This window comes from Ambystoma mexicanum, chromosome 5q (genome assembly GCF_040938575.1).
Source record: "Ambystoma mexicanum isolate Mex_15411 chromosome 5q, UKY_AmexF1_1, whole genome shotgun sequence".
NCBI classification, from domain to species: Eukaryota; Metazoa; Chordata; class Amphibia; order Caudata; family Ambystomatidae; genus Ambystoma; species Ambystoma mexicanum.
Genome location: NC_090933.1, coordinates 1,270,035,810 through 1,270,062,591, shown reverse-complemented (window position 1 = coordinate 1,270,062,591; position 26,782 = coordinate 1,270,035,810). Strand labels below are relative to the sequence as shown.

The 26,782-nt window shown below is 46.3% G+C and overlaps 1 protein-coding gene across 1 annotated transcript in view; it reads right to left on the bottom strand.

Annotated features, from left to right (window-relative positions):
- CYC1 (cytochrome c1) overlaps nucleotides 1-26,576 on the bottom strand; it is a 235,021-nt gene extending 208,445 nt beyond the window's left edge. The window contains exon 1 of the mRNA XM_069621810.1: nucleotides 26,357-26,576. Coding sequence (XP_069477911.1) covers nucleotides 26,357-26,455 — 99 coding nt within the window. The 5' untranslated portion in view covers nucleotides 26,456-26,576. The remainder of the gene's footprint in view (nucleotides 1-26,356) is intronic.
- Nucleotides 26,577-26,782: the final 206 nt, after the last annotated feature.

Below are 26,782 nucleotides of genomic sequence, written 5' to 3'. Positions count from 1 at the left end.
CACCCTCTCACATGAATTCATTGACATTCCACTCATTGTACCAGTCCTTAAATAACTTCCGTTCTGTGCGAGACCTATTCAATCCTCACTTGACAAATGCTATAGGGGAGAGAAACAAACATAGCCTGTGGGGGGAGTGTGTGGAGCCAGACCAGTTAAGCCAGCTGCTCCTTGGGGCAGCAAGTAAGGTACATGTGTTGCAGAGGTCACCCTGAATTCCTTTGTGCCCTTCCCATCCCCCTCCACCACATGCCATCTCCCACAACCTTTAGAAAAGCCCCCCCAGAACACAACCCCTTTGTCCACCTTACCAACCCATTCCATTTGCTCTCCAGTTACTGTATAGGGACCCTGCGCAATTGCTACACCCAATTCAGATGAAGCATACAAGCTCCATCCACAGCGTTCTTCAGACTGCTGCACTAGTGGCATGGCCTCCATCAATTACTCAACGCGAGTGGGTGTCACACCCCCAAGCCATTCTTCCTCTATGCTCTTCTTTCTCCGACTCCCCAGCTCCCTTTTCACACACATCTTTACGGTCCCAATTATAGGTATGAGTGTCTAAGCAATTAAAACAGTATGTTAATCTTCAATGTTTATCAGAATAATTATTACGATTCATCTCAGATATTTCTGCAGAGTCACAGGAATTTAGTTTGTGCGATGCTGAACCAATTCATAAATGGCCAGTAGAAGCAAGTCACTCATGTACATTCGATAAGATGACTATACGCCATAACGGTTGGGTTAAATGATAAATCTTCCTGACCTGCGTCAACCCCAGAATTTTTCCTTTACTGGCGGATTATTCTTCCATATACCTCAGCGAGTGGGAACCTTTTTCCACACCCACAGAATATTTTGCTCTTTTTATGGGCGTCATTTTAAAGACTCTCCATAGTGTCTTTTTAATTCTATCCTCTTTGGCACATATTTCCTATTGTTGCTGGGTTGCTCTTTGGGCTCCCTTTTTAACTTTCTCTGGCTAACCTTGAGAGTACAACAGGTCCCAAGGGTAGAAAAGATCTTTGGATCCCTTTTACATTTTATTTGGTGAAACCAGCACACTCCACCTTAGGTGGCCTGCTGGGGAGATACAGTTTTAGTGTGCAAGGGGATACATTGTAACAATTCTGTTACAGGGCAAAGCTTACCTTTAATGCCCAGTGGCAGTGATACCATTTATTAATTTGGTGCACCTTTACCGTGAGCTATGTGCACAGCCTCGCCAAAGGCACCCATTGGTGCTCATTTTACAAAAATCGCCCCAATCTTGTTTTTTTCACCATTTTAGTGTTTGTCCTTCCTTCTTCCTTCCCCTGACATCCAGGGCAGGAAATTCCTTTGTGCGATTTTTATCTTCAGCGGGAGGCCCATGGACTCCCCCACCCAGGCTCCAGTCTGTCTGTGAAGGCAGGAGGCAAGGGAGGAGTCCAAAACTCCACGACCCTTCGTCTTCCTCCTTGCCTGAATGGGAATAAATCCCAGTGGGGGTCTGGCCGTCCTGATTGGACAACCAGACTGCCCATTGTTGTAAAACGCAGGCAGAGAATACAGACACTGTACTGTAGTTCCTGTTAAATACTTCAAACCTTGAAGCTGAAGACAAGTCGACTACTGGAACCAAAACCGAAGAGGATGATTAAGGAAAAGCGGCCAGACGATTTCGAACGAACAGAGAGCCTGCTGTGTAACCGGAGCCTTGCAGTAGCCCTTCCTTCCCAATCAACCTGGGGACTCCAAAAACAACGACCCAGAGCCTAGTGAGACCCACTAAGACCACCTACATTTTGAGCCATCCCAATCCGTGCTGCGACCTTCCAGGGCTGCAATATCCTAGGATCTCAGCCATTGTGCGGTGCACGGTCTTCCGAATTCAGAATCTCCCTGAAACTTCATGGGCATCCTGCTGGATCTCAAGAGTCCCCTCACCAGAGTGCTGGATCTAAGCAACGAAGAGAATCCGACCTGCGATATTCTGTCTTCTTCTGTGCTCCTGAAAAAGACACCAAATCCACTGAGACGCATCCAGCCATGAGGAAACCTTGCCTAGAGCCTTCCCTATTGACCCCTGCTGCAAAATCCCTTCCAAGGTCGTGTTTTCAGTCACCACTGCAAAATCTTCTGTGGGGAGGTACTGTGCTGGCTTGGGTATTTACTTACCTTAAGTCTCTTGTGATACCAGTGTATTTTTGGGCTGCTTTCTGTGACTGGGAGGCCTCTCGTCCAGTGCACCCAGGCCCCTGATGGAATCCTCGTAGGGTGTCCTCTGAAGCCCCTGAACTCTCAACTAACTCTAAAGTAAAATACTCACCTGTTTGAACAGTCTTCCTTAGGAACTCTGACAGTTGGTACTTAAGAACCTATCCTGACACTGCCTGTTGACACTAGACCCTTGTGAACCCCCTTCTGCCAATGAGCACACTCATGCTCCAAGAATCACAGAATAACTTTTAAAGGATTGGGGCTCTAAGTGTTTAAAAGTTAATTAGAAAAGAGGTGTTTAATGGTTCACTCAGTTACAGTCACAAAAGTTATTGCTTACCGTAGAAATGTTCTGCCATTCGGAAAGTAGATGTAAGGGTATATTACGGACCTGTGATTTGGGTGCGCCTCTTTCCAAAAATAATGCTGTTGGTTTCACTTCACTATTCCTGTTAGGATATATGTACGAGTGTTCCCAAACTGGGTCTTGCTTTCCTTGACTTGCCGTTAGCCTGTTCAGAAAAAATCTGCATTAGGCGTTACCTACGTAGAATAATTGAGTCATTCAAAGTGTAACATTGAGTTTTGCTTTTCCTGGTCTGTTTTAGACAGACAAAAAAAAAATTGTCTTAGATGTGCACCTGCCTTTAAGTTGCTTGTAGATCATATATAAAAAGTGTATATGTTTTACTTCCATTGAGTAGAACTGTTATCCTGATAGAGTTTGTCTGTGAACTGAAAAGCAACTGTAATTGAATATTACACCCCAAGGTCCCCTTGATAGGTTCGGGCTCCCTTCTGCGCTTGGTCAATATGGCATTTTAGGGGGAAATATGGATGCCTCACCAGCCGCCATTGGCCCTCAGGCGGTGTTGGGAACGGGTAAGGGGAAGCCCAGGGACTATGGGCAGGAGCCATGGGATAGTTTTGGGAGCAGAGTGGCGAGAGCCCAGGAACTATACTGGGAGTAGGGTATGGTGACGATGTGCAATAGTTCATAGCCATTTGTACATACTCTCCATTTGGTATTTTGGGGGAGGGGACCAAATTTTGCTCAGAGGGGGGTGCGGGGGGGCAGGCTAAAAACGTTTAAAGACCACTGGGTTAGATTAACACATAACCAACAAGCAAGCCTCCATGCATCAAGGTTACGATGGAGTACATCTCAGGTCTGTCACGCAAGCACTGACCAATTTCAGCCCTTACAGGTACATTCAAGAAACGGTCCACATGAGAATAATAACGCCTTCACAGAAGAATTGGGCAAGTACTTATTCAGCACTATGCTTTTATCATTCTTCACTGATGCTAAAGGCATGCCAACTGTCAAAATGCCTACCCCCTCATTCCCTTTCTTACCCGTACAACTCCTGTAGGTTTAACCTTTCCTGCCCCCTTGCCCTTCCCCCTCCTCTGCTGCCCCTTTCTATTCTCCTGCAGACCGTTGGCAAAGGCACTATATGCCACTCTGCGACAGGTGTAGAAATAAAATAAGCTTACCGAACCGAGGGTGGCAGTCATGGCCTAGAAGTAAGCGGAGGGACTGGTACATGAAATTCAGTCAGTGGAAGCAGGGGTAATGAACAGTCAGGAATCAAATTTAGGGGGGCACAGAGGGGGCCAAAGACAAAAGTAGGGGGGGCTGCCTATGAAAGGCAATGTGTGACATCACAAGCACTCCTGCAGAGAAGCTTGTGTGCACACCAACTACCAAACCCCACTGCACCGACCCTCCCATCAGAATGTAGGCACAAAAACATTAAGTCACTAATGACCCATCATTCAAAGTTTTGTGTGCTACATTCTGATTAGAGGGGCTGGTCTTGACAGAACTTAACAGCTCTTCATTGTTGATTGTGGCCCTGTCTGTGTGCTGTGCGGTGAACACTGCAGTGAGTAGCCCAGCTGACTTAGTGGGGGCACAGCCACCCCCAGCAACGCCACTGGTAATTAACATAGAAATAACAGTTTACAATTGCTGGTAGCTATTTAGTTTGACACCAACAGCTGCCGAGAACTACCTTTGAATCCCCAAGCAAACTGGTACAATGCTAGCATACCTATGCGACATTAACCTTGTGCGTTTGGGAACATGTATATGTTAATGGGTTTTATATAGCAATTATGAAAAACATTTAAAGCATAAAGGATTATCTAGAATGAACAAAGTTATGGTTTTTGCATCTTGTGTGGAAGTTATGTTAGTGGCACCCTTTGAGCTAGCTCCCATTCCCCCCCACCCCCCCACGGCAGCTCTCTCACTGCGATTCCAGGTGCCCAGGAGTTGCTTTTAGGTCATGTTGATTATTGCGATTCCCAAAGAGAACCTTGTTTTTTAAAAAAAGTAAATCTTTCTAGAATGGTGATACAAGGTTGGGAGAAGGAGAAGCAACGTACATAAACATACCCACAAAGGCCAGTTAATATTACTCCGTAAATTACAATTGAAGCAATGCTGCAAGTGTTATATAAAAAGAGTACAAATGCAGCCACTGTCCTCGTGTGGTGTGCAAGGGTTTTACTGCAGTTTAAGCAGTGATCGAAGTGAGCGGGAATGGTTGGGAGCATTTTTTATCGGTTTACCATTTCTCTACTTTTTACGACCATATTCACTATTCTATATAGAGAATGTGTCGATTTATATCCCTGTGCAAGTTTAAAGTTATAATAGGAGCCTAAGTTTCTAGTCACTTAGACTATTGCAAAGTCCCGGCTGCAACGTCACATGTTGCACTATGCTTCAGACTACCCTCTACCCTGTCGATCTACTACTTTGTTTGGTACAATTCTACCACCGAGTTGGAGTCCTCTTATACTTGGTGTCTTCAGGTAAGCATGCCCTTTTCACTCCTGTAGTGACTGGGTGGGGCAAGCTCGTTTATCTTCTGCAGTGAGTGGCACATTGCGGATATGTAGTAGTGGTATGGAGTCCTCTAGGATGTATTCTTGTATTGCCAGTGCAGCGATGGGTTGGTCACGTTTCATTTTTGGAGAGCATACCAAGGCAGATCTGTCTAGCCACTTCTGTCAGACACTTGAGAAAAGACCATAAACTTCAAAGAAACCCCCATCAAGCGTTACACTCAACGCGAAGTATTCCCCCTTTGGAGATCCCCATCCCCCTGAACCCTCTGCTATCCCAGCTCTCTACCCATTATCTTCTTGGGACAGCTACCATGTACAGTGCTCGATTGCTGCAGAGTTGGTTTTGCGTTTTATAATTCACATAACGCATTACATGTTATTTGCAAAGTAGTTAATTCGATATCCCAACAAAAGGTTGCCTCAGAAATTCAGACATATACAGTACTGCGCATTTGCTCTGTACCAAAACTCAGACTACCTTAGGTATGGCGCAATGGCGCAGTATTGTACACCGACCAAAGGGAGTCAGGGTTGTCCCCTGCTTCCATTACATGGAAAGTGTGAGACAAGAAAGTAAAACGAAAAAAATAACTAAAATAAAAAAATACCCTGTTGCAGATCCGGCCTACGTAAGGGGGTGGGAACTGACATTGCAGGGATAGAGGGGAGTTGGCAGCACACTTGGGAAGCAGCAATGAAAAGGGTACACGGGTATAGGAAAATGAAATAGGCGATCTATGTGATCTCTGCGCTTCACCATAATTGCACTGGGCATTTTTTTGTCGACCTTTTCAGAGTCGCAGTGATCACATAGAACCATTAATTCAACCTTGGTTTTGTCGATGCCTGTAGTTCACACAATATATATTATTATGTATAGTGGGCCTATGGGATGGGAGTGTGGAAGGGAGGCACCCCCCCCAATAAAAAAGTGTTACAAGATTCAACCACAGGTCAAAGTAACTAGTCACAATAAACCTGTAGAACCAACAAACAGATCTGCGAGGTGCCATTGTTTTAGTCCTTTTCCATTAGTGACTTTGCAGGGACCTGTTGAGGTGAGCTGGTGAATGGCAGTTTTAGTTTTGGCTAGTAAGTGATGCTTTAGCGCCACCTATATAGCCCAGTGCTTTAAGGAGGCCAGGGCCAGTTGGGGCCTGGCCCCAGCAGTCTCCAAAAAATTAATGTTAAAGGACATTTGTACCGCGCACTATCACCAGCGGAGTGGTTCCTTGGCGCTCTGGCGGCTCTGAAAGAGGAGTGGAGGTTGCGTTAGTGGGAGGAAGCAGGAAAAGTGCATGAGAGCAGTGATGTACTGTTGGCGGCCTCAGCCCGGTGGGTCCATTGGCTGGGCCTGGGGTGTTTGCGGCCGGTAGTCGTCGTGTAAGGCTATGTGTGTTTTTTGTTTTGTTGTTGCAATGTCGTGAAGTTTGTGCGGTTTGTTGTGCTGTAGGTTTTGGTTGTGTCTGGTTTGCAGCTTGAGAGGTGTATGCAGAAAGGGAAATTATTAGTAGGGTTGGTTAGTTTGCGTCTCCATTCTGAATTTGGAGCGCTCGGCTTGCATGGTCTCCCTGTTGCGGCTCTGTCCTGTACTGGGTCCGACTGGCATACAGGTTCCTTACTCCTCTAGCCCCCGCCCCCAACATGCTCTCTCATAGCTCTCCTTATCCTCCATTCATACTTCTGTGGCCAGTGCCCCTGCCAATGACAACCTCTCAAGTAGTGGGCGATTGCTAATATCTTGATAGTTCCACACCAATGTGTTATCTGGCGGTAATTCAGGGCGGGCGAAGTGTTGGTGGGATTGTCTGGGGTAGCCGACTCAGTCTCCGTGCGTGCCGCCTGTTTTCCAGTCTATCCGGTGTCACCCGTCCAGGTGTCGTGGGCATTACTCTCTCGGGTCAGAGATGTCCATGTCTTTCCGGTTTAGTCATCCTTTTTCCAGTTTCGGTTTCCAGGTTTAGTCTGTGTTGTTGTAAACCAGGTTTTTAGTGATTTCCTGAATTTTAGGTGATCTTCAGTGTCATTTCTTTTGGGATGTTGTTCCAGGTTTTTGCGGCTAAGTGGTAGAAGGAGATGCCTCCAAGTTTTTTCTTCAGGTATGGTTTGAGTTCCAGGCAGATTTCGTTGCTTGATCGGAGCGGTCTCATTGGTTTGTAATTTTCTTTTGTAGGAATTCTGCTCCTTGTCCGCTGATTGCCCTGTGTGTTATGCACATTGTTTTGAAGGTGATGCAATGTTTTACTGGCAGCCAGTGTAGTGTTTTTAGGGCTGGAGTGATGTGGTCTCTTCTGGATAGATTGAGGAGTAGTCTTGCTGCTGCATTTTGGATCCGTTGCAGTGGTATTCCGAGGTAGAGGTGGTTTGCATAGTCGATTTTAGACATGATTAGGGTGACGATAGTGAGTGTTTTGTGCAAGAAGGAGAGGAAAGGTAGAATTCTTGCCGTGTGGAGGAGGAAAAAGCATTTCTTCACGGTTGCATTTATTTGTGGTTCCGGGGTTAGGTTGTTGTCCATTAGGACTCCCAGATTTTTTACTACCTTTGATGGTGTTGGTGCGTTTCCCATTTCTGTAGGCCATGGGATTGTGGTTTCATTCTCTTGGTCTTTGGATACGATCATGATTTGTCCTTCCTGGGTTGATTTTCAGGTTGTTGGCATCCATCCAGTTGAAGACTTCTTTTAGACAGTCGATTAGGGTTGAATGGTCGGCATCAGTGTCTTTGATTTTGTAGGTGATCTGGGTGTCGTCTGCGTAGTTCTAACATGCAATGTTGTATTTTTTGAAGATAGTGAGGATCCTTGTGGTACTCCACAATCGTCAACTCGTGGCGTGGATTTGAAAGGTTTTATCCATACGGTTCTGTCTGCTAGGAATGATTTGGTCCAGCGTAGTGCTGTGTCCGTTATGCCTATGTCTTCTAGTCTTTTGGCCAGGGTATCGTGGATAACTGTCAAAGGCTGCGGAGAGGTCTAGCAGAATAAGGGCTGAGGTAGTGTTTGAGTCTGCGTAGTTTTGAGGTCGTCCCAGATGGATAGTAGTGCTGTTTCCGTTACTCTCGCTGGTCTGAAACCAATTTGAGCTTGGTCCAGCAGGTGGTGTTTTTCTGCGTGTTCTTGGGTTAGTTTATATACGTAGGTTTCTAGGAGTTTCACTGGATAGGGGTTGTTAGAGATCGGCCTGTAGTTGGACACTTGTGTTTTTTAAGAGTGGCTTGATGTATGCTGATTTGAAGATCTTCGGTACAGCCCCTGTTGATAGTGACAGATTTAGAAGGTTTCTGTAGTGTTCTGCTGGCGATCCTTGCGCGAGGATTGATTTGTAGATGTCTGGGGGACATGGGTCTATGGGTGATCCCTCTTTCTTGCTTCGTTTAACCAGCATTGCGAATGCCTCTGCTGATAAAAAGTGGGGCTGAGCCGGGGTCCACCGGGTCCCACCACAACATTGGTGGGACACATTATCCGGCCGCAGAGACGCGCATGCCATTTTCGAGTCAGGGAAGCTGACAGAAGTGTCAGACAGTGACAGATGTGGCTGGCTGACACTTCTGTCAGGCACTGTTACTTACACTTCTAAGAGGAAGTTACTGTCTTTTTGTTTCCTGCCCCCTTCCCAGGATCCCTCCTATGGCACAGCCTCCCCCTCCGTCTGCGCCTTTAAGTTCTGTAAGCACCTCAAGACTTTCCTCTTTCCCCTCACCTTCCCCTATTCCCTCCTCTGCTAATCTCACAATTGCTGTGATTGGCGTCTTGGACCCTTATGCATCCTCGGGGCCCGTGACCGCTCACACCCAATCTCCCCAGCTCCCGTCTACCGTCAGAGCTTGCCTCGGCACACCCTCTGCACTGGAGACTCGCACTTTCCCACCCAACGCAGCTCCTGGCTGCACAGCACTTACCATTCCTTGTACTTCACCTGTGGTTCACCCTCGAGCACAGACACTCCAGCACTTGCCCCACTGCCCTCTTCATTGCTGCACCTGCACATTCTGAATATTCACAAGGCATAGGAGGTTTGGCCGTCCCTCCCTCCACTCTATTTTTCTTTGTTTTTGTATATTTTAATTGTACTGCAATCCCATGTCCCCTCCCTGTTGCCCTGTGGGTGCTTTGAAACTGAATTTATTTGCTGTATAAGCACCTAACAAGCAAACAAACTAAACTGTGTTCAAGTGCCATCTGTTCCAGAGCCAAAAGGTATCCTACCAGAGCTGCAATTGGCTCATGCACCTGTTGGGATCTCAATGCAAGGGTGTGGAGAATACCAAGAAGCAGACTACTAGCTCCAGTTAAGGTTAATTATTAATTTCTTCTTAGCGAGTTACAGGTAGGTGATAATCCTCTGGTAAGTATTTATAGTAGAAGCTCAGAAGACCCATCGGTGCATCCATTCACCAGCAGACCCAACTTCGAACTGTCACTCTGGGAACACTCACGCATTCTACATTCCACCATTCATGACATCACACCACAGTCAGAGACACCCAGGTATCGGGGACCCCAGCCCACTCACACCCTGAAAGACCATGCATAACCACTCTCACCTCCCCACCAGACACACACTCAGGGTAGCATACAACCCAGGCTAATCTGTGCGCACACCCTCAAACGCAAAACAGTTGCTGGCGCCCACATTTACTCAAGTCTTTCATGCCTATACTTAAAAACACAGAACACCCAACAATGTTTATACCATTCACACAACGATGCATCCCCTTACACACACACACACACACACACACACACACACACACACACACACACACTCTAACATGGACAATCCTTTCCCCCACCCTCTCACAAGGGTGGAGAACACGCCCCACAGGAATCAGATGGTACTAACAAAAGAAGACGCCTGTGACTATTTGACGACCCGGGACTGCAGGGTCTGAGGCTACAACATAAGAGTGACACCAAAGAGCACTCAAGATCAAGAGTTAGTGAGACGGAGACTAGACAAGGCATGGGAAGAAGGCTGGGCCAAACCTGTAACAAAGGTGAGGCATGACACTGCAAATGTGGAGAGGCTGGAAAACTGAGTCAACACCACCAATTGTACAAGGTGGCCAGGCTAGGTGAGCTGCGTTATGAAGACACTGCAGTTACACTAAGCAACACAAATTCAGGGTCTAGACCATGGGTGCACAACATACGGCCCGCGGGCCAAGTGCGGCCCGTGATGCTGCTGGATGCGGCCCGGCAGGGTTGAAGACTTTCCTAATGGAAGGCGGCCCGCAAGCAGCAAAGGTCGCCCTCCATTAAGAAAGTCTTTGTTTTCCTTGCCGGGCCGTGAGTCACGCAGTGTGTGTGTGTATGCTGCCAGGGAAGCTGGGGCTCAGTGACCTAATCTGCCCTGGCAGGGGTGCAGAGTAGGGGGGGGCTGCGGGGCCCTCCTCCCCCCCTCCCACCCCCGGCAGAATGAAGTTGGGGCTGAGCAATCCCCAGCCCCCCCCACGGGCCGCACAGAAGAGGGGCAGTATGGATGGCCCTTTGTTCCATCCATACTGTCTCTCTCTGGCGGCCAGAGAGAAAGCCGGAGAAAAAAGATGTTTAAAAATGGAGGGACGGATGCAAAGCAAGAGGCTCTTGTTTTGCATCTGTCCCTCCATTTCTAAAAATCGTTTTGGGTTGGGTATACTTCTACATCTGTGCACCGGGGTGCACAGATGTAGAGGTACACCCAACCCAAAACGATTTGGGCAGTGCCAGAAGCCTCGCCAGCGTTCCAGGACGTCTGGGTAAGTACATGGTGGGGGGGCTGTATGTTTGTGTGTGTGTCTCGGCTCCGTCCTGTGTTTTTTGTTTTTGTATGTATGTTGAGATGCGGAGGTGGGGGTGTGTGTCGGGTGTGTATGGGTGTGTTTGTATTTGTATGTCTGCAGTGTATGTTGAGATGCGGGGGTGGGGTGTGTCGGTTCTGCTTGAATGTGTTTGTGTGCAAGTGCAGTGTATGTTGAGATGCGGGGGTGGGGTGTGTCGGGTCTGCCTGAATGTGTTTGTGTGCAAGTGCAGTGTATGTTGAGATGCGGGGGTGGGGTGTGTGTCAGGTCTGCCTGAATGTGGTTGTGTGCAAGTGCAGTGTGTGTTGAGATGCGGACGGGGGGTGTGTGTCGGGTCTGCCTGAATGTTTGTTGTTGTTGTGTGCACGTTCAGTGTATGTTGAGATGTGGGGGGTCCGAGTCTGTATGCGTGCATGCTTGCGAGTTTGTGTGCTGAGTTGGGGGGGCTCGAGTTTGTATGGGTGCATGGTGTATGCTTGTGGGTTTGTGTGCTGAGTTGGGGGTGGGGGGTTCGGGTCTGTATGGGTGCATGGTGTATGCTTGTGGGTTTGTGTGTAGGGGTGGGGGTTGGGGTCTGTATGAGTATGGGGCATAGTGTTTGCATGAGGGGTGGGTGTCATGGGGCATAGTGTTTGGTTGAGGGGTGGGTGTCTTGGGGCATAGTGTTTGCATGAGGGGTCGGGGCCATGGGGCATAGTGTTTGGTTGAGGGGTGGGTGTCTTGGGGCATAGTGTTTGCATGAGGGGTCAGGGCCATGGGGCATAGTGTTTGCTTGAGCGGTGGGTGTCTTGGGGCATAGTGTTTGCATGAGGGGTGGGTGCCTTGGGGCATTGTGTTTGCATGAGGGGTGGGTGTCTTGGGGCACAGTGTTTGCATGAGGGGTGGGGGGCATAGTGTTTGCTTGAGGGGTGGGTGTCTTGGGGCATAGTGTTTGCATGAGGGGTGGGGGCCATGGGGCATAGTGTTTGCTTGAGGGGTGGGGGCCATGGGGCATAGTGTTTGCTTGAGGGGTGGGTGCCTTGGGGCATTGTGTTTGCATGAGGGGTGGGGGCCATGGGGCATAGTGTTTGCATGAGGGGTGGGTGTCATGGGGCATAGTGTTTGGGGGTGGGAGCCATGGGGCATAGTGTTTGCTTGAGGGGTGGGGGCTATGGGGCATAGTGTTTAATAAAAATAGGGGGTTGAAAAAGCCTCCTGCCACACCACGCCCCACCGCGCCTACCGCCCCACCCACATTTACTTTTTGGCCCACTATAGCCATCATGTAAGGTACTTTCGGCCCTCTGTCAAAATCAGTTGTGCACCCCTGGTCTAGACAGTACCAAAACATAAGGTTACACAAGGACCCTAATTAACGGTACGATAGTAGGAAGAACAAAAGCCACGGCAGGCAAGGCAGGAAACAGGGGTCACCTACCCCAACGCAATGCCGATCCACCTCACACGTAAAACTGGGATGAAATACAGCCAAGGAGGACAAAAGGATGAAGCACATCCTCCCACCCCAGGGAGCAGAGAACCAGACCCAAGGTGGAAGAACCGTTACTAGTGGAAATAAACACTCCGCTATCAAATCAGCACAAGCATTTTGGCCAGATGTCTGCAGAACACTAATTACACAATTGCTAGATGTTAAAACGGGACTCATACCCACACTAGCCCGATACTTAAGCAGATACCAACACTAAATAAACCACAGATAGGTTTCAATAACTACAATCTTGAAACTTCAATGTCAGGCGTTTACCACCACTCAAGCACACACATACATACCCCTCATGCATAACATGTGCACACGATTAGCAAGGCATAAAATAAGCAGTGTTGCATAGCAATTTGCTATATAATTCTGTAGGTCTGCCAATATCACACTTGTGTACCAGAGCTAGCGATTTAAATTACCCCGTTCACTGAAGCTTATCCTGTATTCCTCTCTTGCCCCTGTGGCTCTCCACACCCTCCTTTTTTTCCCTGTTGACTGCAAGCTCAAAGGGGCCAGAGAGTGTCCAAAATTAAGAATGCCCTGCACTGCTCAAAGTGGCAAAGGCCTCTGTGGGAGTTCTAGCCAAAAGGTTCCTTCTAGTTCAAATAATTGCAAAGCATAAGTAATCTGGGTGATACGCTTATAAAGCCAACTCCAATACATGCAAACTTTTTTTTTGTCATGCAATTTAATCACTAGGAATTTAAGTGATTAAATAATGCATATTTAAAGTATTTCTACCTTAAAACACTACGTGGTCTACATTTATTTCAATATAGCTTAGATAAGTATCTAAATCTCAGTGTCCACTAGATTTCATTTAGTAGGGGAAGGTGCATCATACTGACGAGTGAATACTTTTGAAAATGCACATGATCACACAGCCAAATGCTTTTCGTAGAAAATGTAGGCCTGTGACCTCTGTGCAACTGGTGCTTCACATGGTGAATCCCCAACTCCTTGACATTCTATCTTCCCTGGTTGCTTTATACCTTCTACCTTGAAAGTGAGATGTCTACAAACTACAATATTCTAGTTTGGCAGGTTCTCTGCCTGCTCCACAATACACTCTGGTAAATCTCTTTCTTTCTTTCCTCTTATGCAATGAATACACAAAGCTAACTAGATGTTTACACAAAGTAGCGATCAATCGTTCCATCCAGTCTGTACATCTACAGACCTACTACAATACTAACTGTAGTTAGTCTCTAGAGCTCACTTTGCTCTGCCATTATGATTGCATCATATATTAGCACCTGCCAGAGAGAGCTGGTCAATCAGGAGGCCGGGAAGGCAAGCGAAATCCACAAGTTGCAGCTTGCATTTCATGCTTGCCTGCTGTGCCTCTGTCCAGTCTTCACTGTGTCCTTTGGGGCAGTGCTTCAGGAAGGGCCTCTACTGGAGCTCCTCGGACCACCAAAGTCACCCAGCACATTCACCTGCACTCTTCTGGCCCACTGCCAAGTCCTGGAAACAGTCATTTACAATTGCTCACATGTGCAATTTCTTTTTAAGGGAAGCATGAATTGTGCAAAGTCGTGTTCTCCTAAAAAGAATCAAGAAAAAAGTATCTGCCTCGCAGATGGCATCTCAGAGTACACAAAAATGTATTATTGCTCATTTTACGTCTTGGGTACAACGGAAGAGACCAGGCGGGATACATTAGCACGCAGCAGGAAGTACTCTACCGATGCAGTACTAACCGCATGGGTAATATGTAACAGCAACTCTGGTACAGTGTGGACGCCATTTCCCGAAGACACTGTGGCGGTGCAGCTTTAAGAGCACACCACAGCGCGTAATGGTGCGTCAGACGCAGCGGCCGTACTAATGCAGGTTAACCCTTTAGGCCAGACTACGGAAGGGTAACGTCTGCGAGACCACGTGTTGTCCGTGAAGGTTCTACGCAACCACACTGATTAGCAAAAGGCAAGCACGGATACTTTGCAAGCCCCCTGGATCCACACCATGTGAGTTTGTGTAGAACAACTTGGCATTCGTCTTGTGTGCCACCGTCGCATGCAACTGAAAAGCCTGTTTTCCAGTCTCTGTGAACATCTGTCTTCGAAGTTATCGTTTATGGGGAAGTTTCATCCTCCAGGCCAATAAAAGAGGACTATTGGACTAGTATTCAAGACCCCAATAGTACACAAAGAAATTACTGTGCACACTTTTTTCTGAATGGCAGTCCCTGAAGGATTTCCTGGTATCATTGTCAAATGAGATTAGGAAAGAAACATGTTGGAATTTGTTATGCTTTTATGAAGTGTAATGAGTGAAAGGAATGGAGCATGAATGGTGTGTTTGATGCAAGTTTTAGAGGAACTGATTTTGTTTGCACAGCACGACACTTTAGAGATTAGTGGATGTTTACATTTTTGCATTCTGTCATTAAAGGGATGGTCTAGTAAAAAATTTTATTTAAAAAATAGATAGGAAGTTTTAAAACGGAGGATGCATAATGTGGCCTATGTAAAATTTTGAGCTATTCAAGCTCAAAATTCGAAAAAGCAAGCACAGGGGCGCCGCCATTTTGTGAAATGGAGGCCCTCCTGTGCTGGCTTTTGCGGCACTAATGAAGGAAAAGCCAGCCAGCTGTAGTAAACAAAAGCTACCGCTGGGAGGCTTTCCCTTCATTAGTGCAGCACGCGGAGGACGGGGCCCGGAGACCAGAGCAGGAAAGCTGCAGCTGAATCTCGGTAAGTGCCATTTATTTTTTTTACAAAAAATAAGCACTAGCTGCGGTTTTTTTTCTAAGTTTTCCGGGCTGGAGGAGCCCGGAAAACTTAGAAATAAAACAGCAGCTTTAAAAACGTATTTATGTTTGCGGTCGCTTTTGAAGCGACCGCAAACATAAATACAACGTTATTGTGTTGGAAAACGCTGCGGTTTTAAAACCGCAGCGTTTTCCAACACAACCGCGTGTGTTTCTGCCTGCTGTGGCTATCACTTTGGGTCTCCGGTGCTCCCAGCACCGGAGACCCAAAGTGAAAGCCACAGCAGGCAGAAACACACGCGGTTATGTTTACATGCCGCGTAGTGTTTCTACCTGCAGCTGATTTCCCATTTGGGGCTCTCGGGCTCCCCGTGGGGAGTCCGAGAGCCCCAAATGGAAAAGCAGATTCAGGCAGACAACGCGGTTGTTTTCCGCAATGCCGCATTGTGTCTGCCCGAATCTGCTTTTCCATTTGGGGCTCTCGGGCTCCCCACGGGGAGCCCGAGAGCCCCAAATGGTAAAGCAGATTCAGGCAGACAACGTTATTGTGTTGGAAAACGCTGCGGTTTTAAAACCGCAGCGTTTTCCAACACAATAACGTTGTATTTATGTTTGCGGTCGCTTCAAAAGCGACCGCAAACATAAATACAACATTTTTAAAGCTGCGGTTTTATTTCTAAGTTTTCCGGGCTCCTCCAGCCCGGAAAACTTAGAAAAAAAAACGCAGCTAGTGCTTATTTTTTGTAAAAAAAATAAATAGCACTTACCGAGATTCAGCTGCAGCTTTCCTGCTCTGGTCTCCGGTCCGCGTCCCGGCACTAATGAAGGGAAAGCCACCCAGCGGTAGACTGTTTACTACAGCTGGCTGGCTTTTCCTTCATTAGTGCCGCAAAAGCCAGCACAGGAGGGCCTCCATTTCACAAAATGGCGGCGCCCCTGTGCTTGCTTTTTCGAATTTTGAGCTTGAATAGCTCAAAATTTTACATAGGAAGTTTTAAAACGGAGGATGCTAGTATATTTCAATACTTCAATAATCGAGCTGTATGAAGCTAGATAAAATTGTTTGCTTGATTTTAATTCTATTAATAAAAAAAATATTTTTTGATAACACAATATACATAAGTCCAGTCTTTGTCTTGCCAGATTTGGAAGACGAACATCCCACTTCAACAGGGTTTTTTCGCCCACAAACGCTTTGTTTGTTAGTAAAGGTTCAGGAACCCACCAGTTCCCTTATGCCTTTTAAGGTTATGTGTTGGGTACTGCTGGCGACAAACATTTTAGTACAAAATTGCTAATCAAATAGGCTTGTTTGCTAATCAGTTCAATTGTAATAAGCACACTCTGCTATTCAATTTTTTTTAAACAAAATGTATGCCTTGGAATATTAGAGATTAAACTATCTAAATAGCGAAAGTGACAGAAGAGACCACATCACTTAACACTGAAATGCCTACACTGGTTACCAGCAAAAAAGTGCATCAAATTCAAAGCACTCTGCATTGCCCATAAAGCCGAATTCCCCCAAGACAAGATTAGCCGATACTTCCCAGGAAGGTAACTAAGATCCAGCTAAGACCTGCAAATGGAGGCAAAGCACTACTCGGTGGAACAGCATTCTCGCGTCTAATTGCTAACATCTGGAACAACATTCCCAAAATAATTAGAACCACATCACCTTCAGGAAACTGTTCAAAACCTGGCTATTCAGCAAACAATGACAACCTCAAAAGGGACACCAGCAACAACACCACAGAAACAATTAGAGAGTATACGGGGTGGGCCAAAAAACCCACACCCTGGCTAGATACTGTCAAGTGGTATCCAAAGGGCCGTGCCAGAGACTAAAAAACGAACAGGCCGATCTTACTAACCCATTTTCCCTTCATGCTCTTTCATAACTGACTCCACAACACCAGACCGGGACTAGCTGCACTTCAACATAAACATACAGAGAACCATTATTATGTCCACACCTAGAGTGAACCAGCAGCATAGTCCAAAAACCCATCAACAATGCAACTGCACATCATGATGCCAGGTTTTCTTACAGCTCTGACCACCTATGACTATGGATCCCTTATGGACACTATCCAACCAGTGCACACGACCATCCCTTCATAGCCCACACAGCACACCAACACAAAACTACCATACACGCGAGGCACTGTACCTTACCGACGGTTACAATGCACAAGGCCTCTCACAATACTACCACATGCTAAACACTCAGACACCAGTTCCTCCTGGTTCTGCTCTCAACTTTTCCCCACTAATACTCCACCCCCTTCTCTTGCAGAGCCACGCGAGCGCCTAGAGACTGTCCCTGGGTGGTAGCGGTGCGTGACACAAATCAACGCAACATCAATATGCACACAAACATGCTTAAAGCACGTTCACCCAGATCCATGTATTTAAATATTAGGTCTGCACTCACCATTCCAGCATGCACACATCCCTGGTGCACATTTACAACCAACAATAGCCCAAACTACCAGTAGACACAATTAGGATAGTCCACTGCTTCCTCAAACAAAAAGGGGAGAAAAAAAAACAATTAAATTCCTAAAATGTTAAGGGAGCAACAAACCAACTCATTATCATAAAAAATAAAGTAACTCGAAAGACCTGTAACCAGTATTATGTTACAGAAATTCCTAATCCTTAGATCTTACTGCCCTAAAGTAAAAAAGATTAGGATAACTAAACTACATGGGCAAAAAGGCATGGCAAAGTTAATAAATTAGCATGATATACAAGATGTGAGAGGAAGGTTTCAAATTCGTTCACAGCAAAACAGAGCTCAGCACGCCGCCACCAGAAGTACTCATTCCAGCTCCCTGAAGAGGTGAGGGGACCTACTGGAACAAATCATGGATGATGAAAGGGCTGATCACTTGACCTCGTACCCCAAAACCGACATCTCTGAAACGTCTTTCCATTCTCATAAGTGCCTTCTACTGGATTGAGAGCAACACAGAGCTCAGCACACCACCGCCAGATGCACTCTTTCGAGCTGCCTGCAGCATCAGGGTACCTAGCAGAACCATCCAGGGTTGATCTATGGGATAATCACATGACCCCTAACAATCTTTATCAAGCAACGCCAGCCCCAGGCGTCCAGTTAACGGTAGAAGATAGGGTTGATTCTCCACCACCGATTTAGCATCTTCTATCCAGTGCAATTCTCCAACCCCCATTTTGCATCTTTTATCCAGCGCCGTACAAGCATCTTGTGACCTTTCAGCTGCTGCTTTCACTTTCAAAAGAAGACTGGCTTCCTGGTTACACTTTCCTGCTGAATTACTTCCGGGTTACTTTGGGAATTTAAGCAACTTCCTTTGGGCATTCGAGAGCAAAGGGTTCTTGCTATCATCTTTGTCCTTTCTCGTTCTTTGTTGCGTTAGCCCATGGCTGCCACAAACCATGTTGCATACAAAAGCACACATTCAATATAAACTACAACTAATTGCATACACCTGCATTCTCCCAAATGCCACCATGCATATGCTCACACAAATGAAATGAATGCACTCATTGGCACGCGCCTGTACACAAGTTTTTCTAGGCGTGACAAGACAAGGGGGAAACAGAGGGAGGATCCTACTAGGCCTTGTGCCATTCAGATGGCGCAAGTGTGGAAAATGAATGCACTCATTGGCACACATTAACCAGATATACTCTTATAGAAACATGGCTCAAACCACACTACTCCTATTATCCCTGACATGATTCCCCCATATTATCACATCCGGCAAAGAGACCACCCACACAAAGAAGGTGGTGGCATTGATATCAAATATAAAGTTGATCACACTGAGCAAACCCACAGGCATCCTTTGAAGCACTCAATTGCTCCCCTCCATCACACCCACCAAATTTAACGCCCCAACACACAATCCCATTTTACACACTAACTGGACTGACTTCACAACTAAAAACCCTGCATTAATATCTACCATGGTGACTTCGACCCTGGCAGTCGACAATACAAGAAAAAATACACCGATTGTGCACTCCCTAAGGTCAAGAAGTTTTGAAATATTTCTACAGTACAGTTGTCAACTTGAGGTGCGGGGGAGAGTGATGCCAGCCTGGCACACGGTGGAAAATAAATTATAAGGATGAAGAGAGTCTCCTAATGAACAGAAACCCTCACATCCCCTGCACACCTCTATACTAAGATACAATCAGAATTCATATACACAATGGTGATTATGTTTTTGCAGCAATGATTCAAAAGGAGAATGTTTACAACAAAACCATTAGGACTCCTCTTCAACCCTGGCAGTTCCCATCCAGACAACCCCATAATAAACTATCCACATGCTACTCACCCCCTATAACATCCCAAAATGAATCACCTACCACACACACAGCTGGCAACACTGTCTCTGATGTCAATCGAAAATCAGGTCTCTATGGAAAATCAAATTTGGACGTCATGGCCAAACCTTTTTGCTATCCCCTTCATGGTCACTATCACACAAGATCCCCCCAGCTGCCACACAATCCCCTCACTCCCAACATCCAGACAAAGAAACACATTGCAGACACAGCCTTAGCACCACTCATACTACTCCCCGCAAACACATCCCTCCACTCACAACAATTACAACACAGTCATCATACAGGCACTCAACAAAATTACCCCCATCAAATCATAGAAACCACACAACTATCACCAGAAACCAAGATTCAACAGTTCCCTCCACTATCAAGCAGGAATGCCAGATGCCTAAAAAGAGACTAGCAAGAGAACCCATGCCCGCCATCAAAACACCACACAAACTCTGCTGCAACAAATACAAGAACAGCCATATGCAGATGCCAAAGCCAACCATTACCACCAGGAACTCCAAACGGCCATCAATTGTATACAAAAACGATTCAACATTGTCAAATTCCTATCCTAACCACCAGCCACACCCCCATATCAACTGCAGTATGCAACTCCGTCATGGACTACTTCAGCTCCAAAATACACACCGGTCAAGCCCTGCCTTCTGTGCTCTCACCCCCTCCCAAACATTCCATCACATGGGGACACATTCCTCCCAATTGACACAGACACCCTCATCACCCCTACAACCAAAACAAAACGTGCAGACTTATAGGATAATGGATGCCAACTTAAGCCCATATTCATCTGCCTCTTCATCCCACTCCACACTAACTAAATATCAGCTCCTGCCTCATGTCAAAAATGGACAAATCTCACCCCTCCTCAAACTCAAAAAATCTCTAGACCGCACACTCCCAGAAAAATTACCACTCCTTTACTGTCTTGCCATACTTCTCCAGAATCCAACTGCAACACACATCACCACATGCAACCTACTCAACCCCTTCCAATCTGGCTTTCGATCTGGACAAAGCCACACTTCACATCATCGATCATCACTGGCAAAGGGCACCGCACTATTTGTGCTTGACAGCATTAACTCGACATCTAATTTCACAGAATAAAACCCCAGCATAGTCCCCAAGTGGTTCACCGCCTTCCTTACTGACAGGACACACGTGGTCTCCATGCCCACTTTTCGAACCAACCCTACCCTAGTCAGAAAAGGAGTACAACAAGGCTCCTCCGAGTCTCTACACATTTTCAACCTATACGTTAAATTCCCTTCACAGACCCTTCCCAAACAATATCTATTTCCACCAATATGAAAATGAGGAATACTTCCAAATCGCATTCCCCCTCAACTCCACATCTTCTAAAGCTGTCTCTGCCTCCTCACCATCTGGATGGCCAAACATTTACTAAAGCTCAACCCTTCTAAAACAGAATTGCTTCCAAAGGACGCATGGTTTTCAAAGCCAACCACCACAAAAAAACAATTTTACCTTCATTATAAACCACACAAACAGCAGACATGCAAAACCAGCCTATCCGACATATTACACTCTGCAAACTAACAAGCACACAAAAAGTAGGCATTTACGCACTGGACATCCAGGGCAAGGCACTCCATACCTCTTCACGTTCACACTGCATCCTATCACCAATTTCAGAAAGAGCATCAAAATATACCCATACATGTCACCCACATAAAACTATGCCCCTCCATTTCCACTGCTTCCAATCGTCTATCCTAATCTTACTATCCTGAAAATATATTGTACCTTCCGTTTCACCTCCCACCTTTTTAAACTTTAACCTTGTAAGGCACTCTGTGACCCTGTGGGTAGGGCCAGTGCTGAACAAAAATAATATAAGCATTCATTATAGCTTGCATGGAGCAAGCACACTTCATAGCCAAACACTAGCCAGGCTGGGTCAAATTCACGATGTACAGTCTCCTCTTCAATTGACAACTCCACAAATCAGACACCTGGCCAAAACTATACTACCACTGTAGAGGAAGTCCCAAATAAAGACGGCACTCCAGTCGCCCATTTCGAAGTACCAGGAACATTCACACCGAGATAGGTGACATGACGGGCAAATAAACCAGCAGAGAGGCGCAGTAGGGCTCTGACCAGTACCTATTAGAAGAACAGAACCTATTGACGTACCAATACCAAGAAAACCATGGACAGTAAGGTATCCATTGAGAAAACCTTACCAACAAATGAAACAAAATGAATATCGTCTGAGTACAGTCCCTAAGAAACGAGTGGCGTCGCTAGGGGGGGGGGGCAGAGCCCCTCTGTGAAACCCTGTGCCCCTCTTGTGCCCCTGTACCCAAGATGAGCAGTGACCATATTCTCCCCCTACTTTTGTCTTTGGCCCCCTCTGTGCCCCTCCTAAATTTGATTCCTGGCCACGCCACTGGAAGAAACCAAAAAGGCCTTAATAGAAGACAAATGGTGATGTCACGATAGCCCGAACAGACTCACAGATAGAAGAAATGACGACCCGAGAATGCCAGAGGAAACGCCATGAATAAGGATATTGTGAATTTAAAGTAAAAGAACGATGTCAAAAAACAAGAAGCTTAAGCTGTAAGCAAGATGAAGATATTCAACCAGTTTACACCTGTAAATATGATTGGAAACGCAAAAAAGCCAAGAAAACAGTGTGGCTTGCTATGCTAGTGCGGCAAGCGCCATTATACATAATCTACCTCAAACGAAGCACCTTAGTATAAGTATATGTCTACTTTGCACAAGAAGCAGAATCAACCCAGGTCGCTAAAGGCCATACAAGAAAAGCTAGCAAAAACGAGAAGAGACAGCTGAATCGAAACTCAGCAGAGGCAGCTCTTGCCAGGAGAACCAAGGTCATACCAATAGAAGTTATGAACAGTAGCTACATTTAATTGAAACAGGTGAAGGCAGGTGGCGGGTTAAATGAAAATCAAATACACAAATTGAGAGAAAAGGGAAATTCAGGGTGTTGAATCACGTGACCAGCCGAGCAAGAAGAAGCGAGGGTTCACAAATACGCCTGGCACCTGACCAAGCAGAGCTATCAGAACTTTTCCAGACAGAAGATGCAGTTCGAGGCCAACCGCGGAGAACTAATTAACACATGGCTACTAAAGTAATGATTGATTGTAACCATAATCTGAGGAAGGCCGGGTAACTAAGGGGCACCCCGCACCTGGCCAACCATTCCACGTGCTGCTAAGCAAAGTAGAGAAGTGTGCATGGGGTTGGTGTCAACCCAATCACAGTGGACCAAATAATCTAGGGTCCTATAGTTGGTAGAACCAATGGGACGTCGTACTTTTAGTGACGTCTGCAGTAGTCATTTTGAAGGAAGGGCTTAGATGCCCACCTGTCAGTGTTTACCCAATCCCCTCACTCTGTTACCATATACAGATATAGTATCTATAGTAAAGTTACCTTTCCTAACCAATAGAATTGCATGTTTCGGGTGTTACACGTCAATGATGAGGAGTTTTGAGTATAAATGTATAAATGTTACTACTTGTATGAAGTTTGTTGGAGTTGAAGCGAGAAGGACGATCGCATCACTGCTGATGTCCATTACACCCGCCAAACCATTGAGTTGTCCTTATTGGTTGGTGTTGGAGTAATGAATCTGCACCCTCATCCATCTCAAGGGTGCAGCAAAGTACTTCTGAGCAAGCCTTGGCTCTATGGGTCGGCCGGGGGTCTCAGTACACCACGGAAAACTGAAATCCTTACAACCGTCACACAGAGGGCTCTGCTAAGGGATTGTACTCTTCTTGGGTGGTGGGGACTGGTTCGGATGATCTGCTGTCCAGTGGTACAGTGCTGCACCCACTCCCGTCTCCATTGCAGTGCCTAGAGGGAGCACACTCATCAGATACTGCCGACTATAATCTACTTCAAGCTGAAAGATCTAAACAGCGCTCCCCACGTGTACCGATTTTGCAATCCTGTGAAAAAAGGGGATGTTCTTCTAAAAAAGGGCGAAAACGACAGTTTCTGCAAAAAACGACCACTTAAATTTAAAAAAAAAAAAATACAAAAAGACAAGTGGCCAGGTTCGCAAAACTTTATTTGATGCAAGAAATTCAACGTGCAAACATCACTTGCACCACAAAAAAAAATAAAAAATACCTGCTAAATTCCACAGCGGACAGACAGGTGCCCACTTAGATGGCCTTCACCAATTTCCGCAAATCAGCGGGCATTTCTCTGCATTTAAAAGCGCACCTCAAATGCACTAACTAGATGCGCTTTTAAATGTGCAGAAGTTGTAAGCAACCCTGTGTACCTGCGCACGGGGGAGGCCTGTGCTCCACAGCTTACACTAACAAATTAATTTACAGCTGCAAACCATACTTGTCCACCAGTAGTTGCCTTACACTAGCCAGAGCACAAGCATTGTCAAAAATTGATAACTGTAACACACTACTTAGGATTCTCTGAATTTAACCTAACCAGGACCCAGCTCCTGCAAAATAACTCATTGAGAGCAGCACTCAACCTACCCAGATCCAGTCACATCTCAACGCCCAGACGCAATGCTAACTGGCTGTCAGTTTGTGATAGAATAACTTTCCGTACCTTAGTAATAACAAATAAGTGCCTTTTGAACTCAGCCCCCAAATACTTGTCCAACAAAGTCTGCAAGCACCAATCCTCAAGGACTACCAGATTAGCCCTCTTATCATTCCCCAACAGTACCCAGGTTCAACCTAAAAACTGCGGGAGGAGCTAGTTTCCCTGTCCAAACAGCCAAACGCTGGAATTCCTTGCCCCTGACCTACAGACAAGAACCATCCTTTCTGACATCCAAAGCTGGAATCAAAAATTGGTTAAGCAATAAGCCCCCCCTCGAATGTACCTTGATACCACTCCTGCACTCCTAACCAAACTTCCTCTGTATGATTGATGATCGCTGATTGCACTTGTGCACATTTATGTTATTTATGATTCTGGTCTCCAGACCTACCTGTAACCTTTGATCCGTGCAACTGTAACTGTCTTGTACCATTCATTACTCTACATGTATGTAACAGCCAAGTTCTTTTCCAGCGCCCAGTTACCTCAGGGTTCAGTGCGCGATACAAATAATAAACAAATACAAATACACTACATGGCAGGGTTTGATAGTTTCTAATCCGGTAATGCATTTTTTTCCTTTTTTTTTTTTTACGTGCGACAGCAGAGGTGTGAACCTCTGCAGTCTCACTTGCATTTCTGTTCCTCATACAGGATAAAAAAAGTTTTTTTTTAGTTCACATATTACAGTGGCAGGCCCATTAAGGGCCTGTCACAGTGAAATATGCTGGGAGCCTGTAGAATATTGTCAAGAGAGCACTTCTGACACCAACATATTCAAGACGGCTGGCTAGCGCACCATTTGCGCTACAGCTCAGCCTTGTGGAAATAGGCAGGTCACCTTTGATAATAAGGTGGCCTGCTCAATCTGATAATAGCATATCATCCGTACCAGACATTCCAGATCAGACGGTGTCCTCCGCAACAGGGTGTACTTGTGCAGAATCGGACAAAAAAAAAAAAATACAGGATCTCTGAGGTTCTAAGGAGCGCTTTCGGTTATCTCGTCTCTTGTACAATCCGCAACTACTCAACAGTGCGTGTACTGTTAGTGACCTAAAATATAGGTATTACTTCAGAGGGAACATACTTCTTTACCCAATCCCCAAGTGAGGTACTCGCACCAATGTAGCGTGGATCTCTCTTTAGAAAAACATGTCTGTAGCATAGATAACAATGGTGCTGTGGGATATAAGGCAGGGAACTCTTAGAACTAATATAAAAGCTCTCCTGTCTCTGTCTCAAGACATAAACGCACTTGGAAACAAAGAAGTCGTGGTGAGTCACAGAGTGAAGTCGTCCAATAGTAAATTAGCTGGTTAGACACTGCTTCATCAAGCTGTACATGTTTTATGTACTAGTCGCAGAAGTCCTTAAGGGGCTTCAGAGTCAGAGGAGGGCTGTCGGCGTACGTTTCTGGCACCATCCCCAGTCCACCCGTCTTGGGTACAGGCACCAGGCTTCGGCATGGAACAGCCCATAGTGGGGACCCAAAAGCTGCCAGTTGCACCATCAACGGAGCGCCCAGTCAATTCCGGTACCCGCATTCACAGCATCAAGGGAGCTGCCGGACAAGACACCCATGGAAGAGTGCTGCGTTCGGCCGGGAGAGGCGATCCTAACATATCCTCTGCTCTATTTTTAGATGCCCCATTTTTTGAGGATCTGGGCCAAAATCTACATTTAAAATAAAAAAGTCACAATAGGTGAGAAAAGGCTAGAAAGAAAGGAGATGTGGAGTGATAGGCAAGAAAGGAGGAGGAGAGCAGTGGGTCGGCACCCCGTGTTTGTAAAACTGGCATCACTTGCTGTGACACGCAGACCTGTGCAGGTGGATCAGTAGAAACATACCCCAATCTTCACAAGAACGGTAGTGTCCCCTACACTTCTTGTGTGCACCCCAGGTTATGGAGCTTACTGGGTATGTTCAAAGCGATGGCTGTGCAGACATTCTAACTCATGGGGTATTGTCATTGTTGTGACCAATATTTAGCATTACCTAAGGTTAAAAGAAAAATCGAACCGGTCTCAAGGCCACCAATAAGCACACACCGAAGTGACAGCAGGATCCAATAGCAGAGCCCTGCAGTCAGTGGGGTGGGCAAACAGGGGCATCTGCTAAATACCAGGATCCGAGCAACAGACCTCTAGCCACGAATCTCCCTGCAATGGATCACTATGGAGATAACGGAAGAAAACACGTTCATCACTCATCATTGCCTTCGCTCATGCACTCCCCTTGCCCTGTCCCTTCAAGCCCCGTGACCTTCATTCAGAAACTGACCATGCTACTGTTCCTTCTACACAAACCAAGGTTCCTTTTATTCAGACGGTAGGCTCGAGCTGAATACCTGAGACTGCGCCGGCCAGGCAGTTGCGCCCCCGGGTGCCCGCAGAATGCCCCTCCGCGCTGAGCTCCGAGCCGCCACACAGACCGCCACCGCCGCCATCTTTGGCCTTCCAGTGACGTCAGAGCTCTCACCTTGGAACCGGCATCGGGCGTCGGAAGGACGGAAGGAAGCGATGTGGCATGGACATAGACGAAGGACAGAAAGGAACGCTAATGGAAAGAGAAGAAGGCACATCATGAGAGCAATCATCCCTTAAAGGAGTACACGGCAGGCGCCATTCTTAAATTGTCCACAGTTTACATGTACAACAGGAGTAGAAAACAATTTATAAAAAAAAAAGTTGCACGGTAAATAAAAAATGTTTAAGTAGTGTGAAGAAGTCAAATAACACTCGACTTGGTCTTCCTTTTCTTTGGACTTCGACCT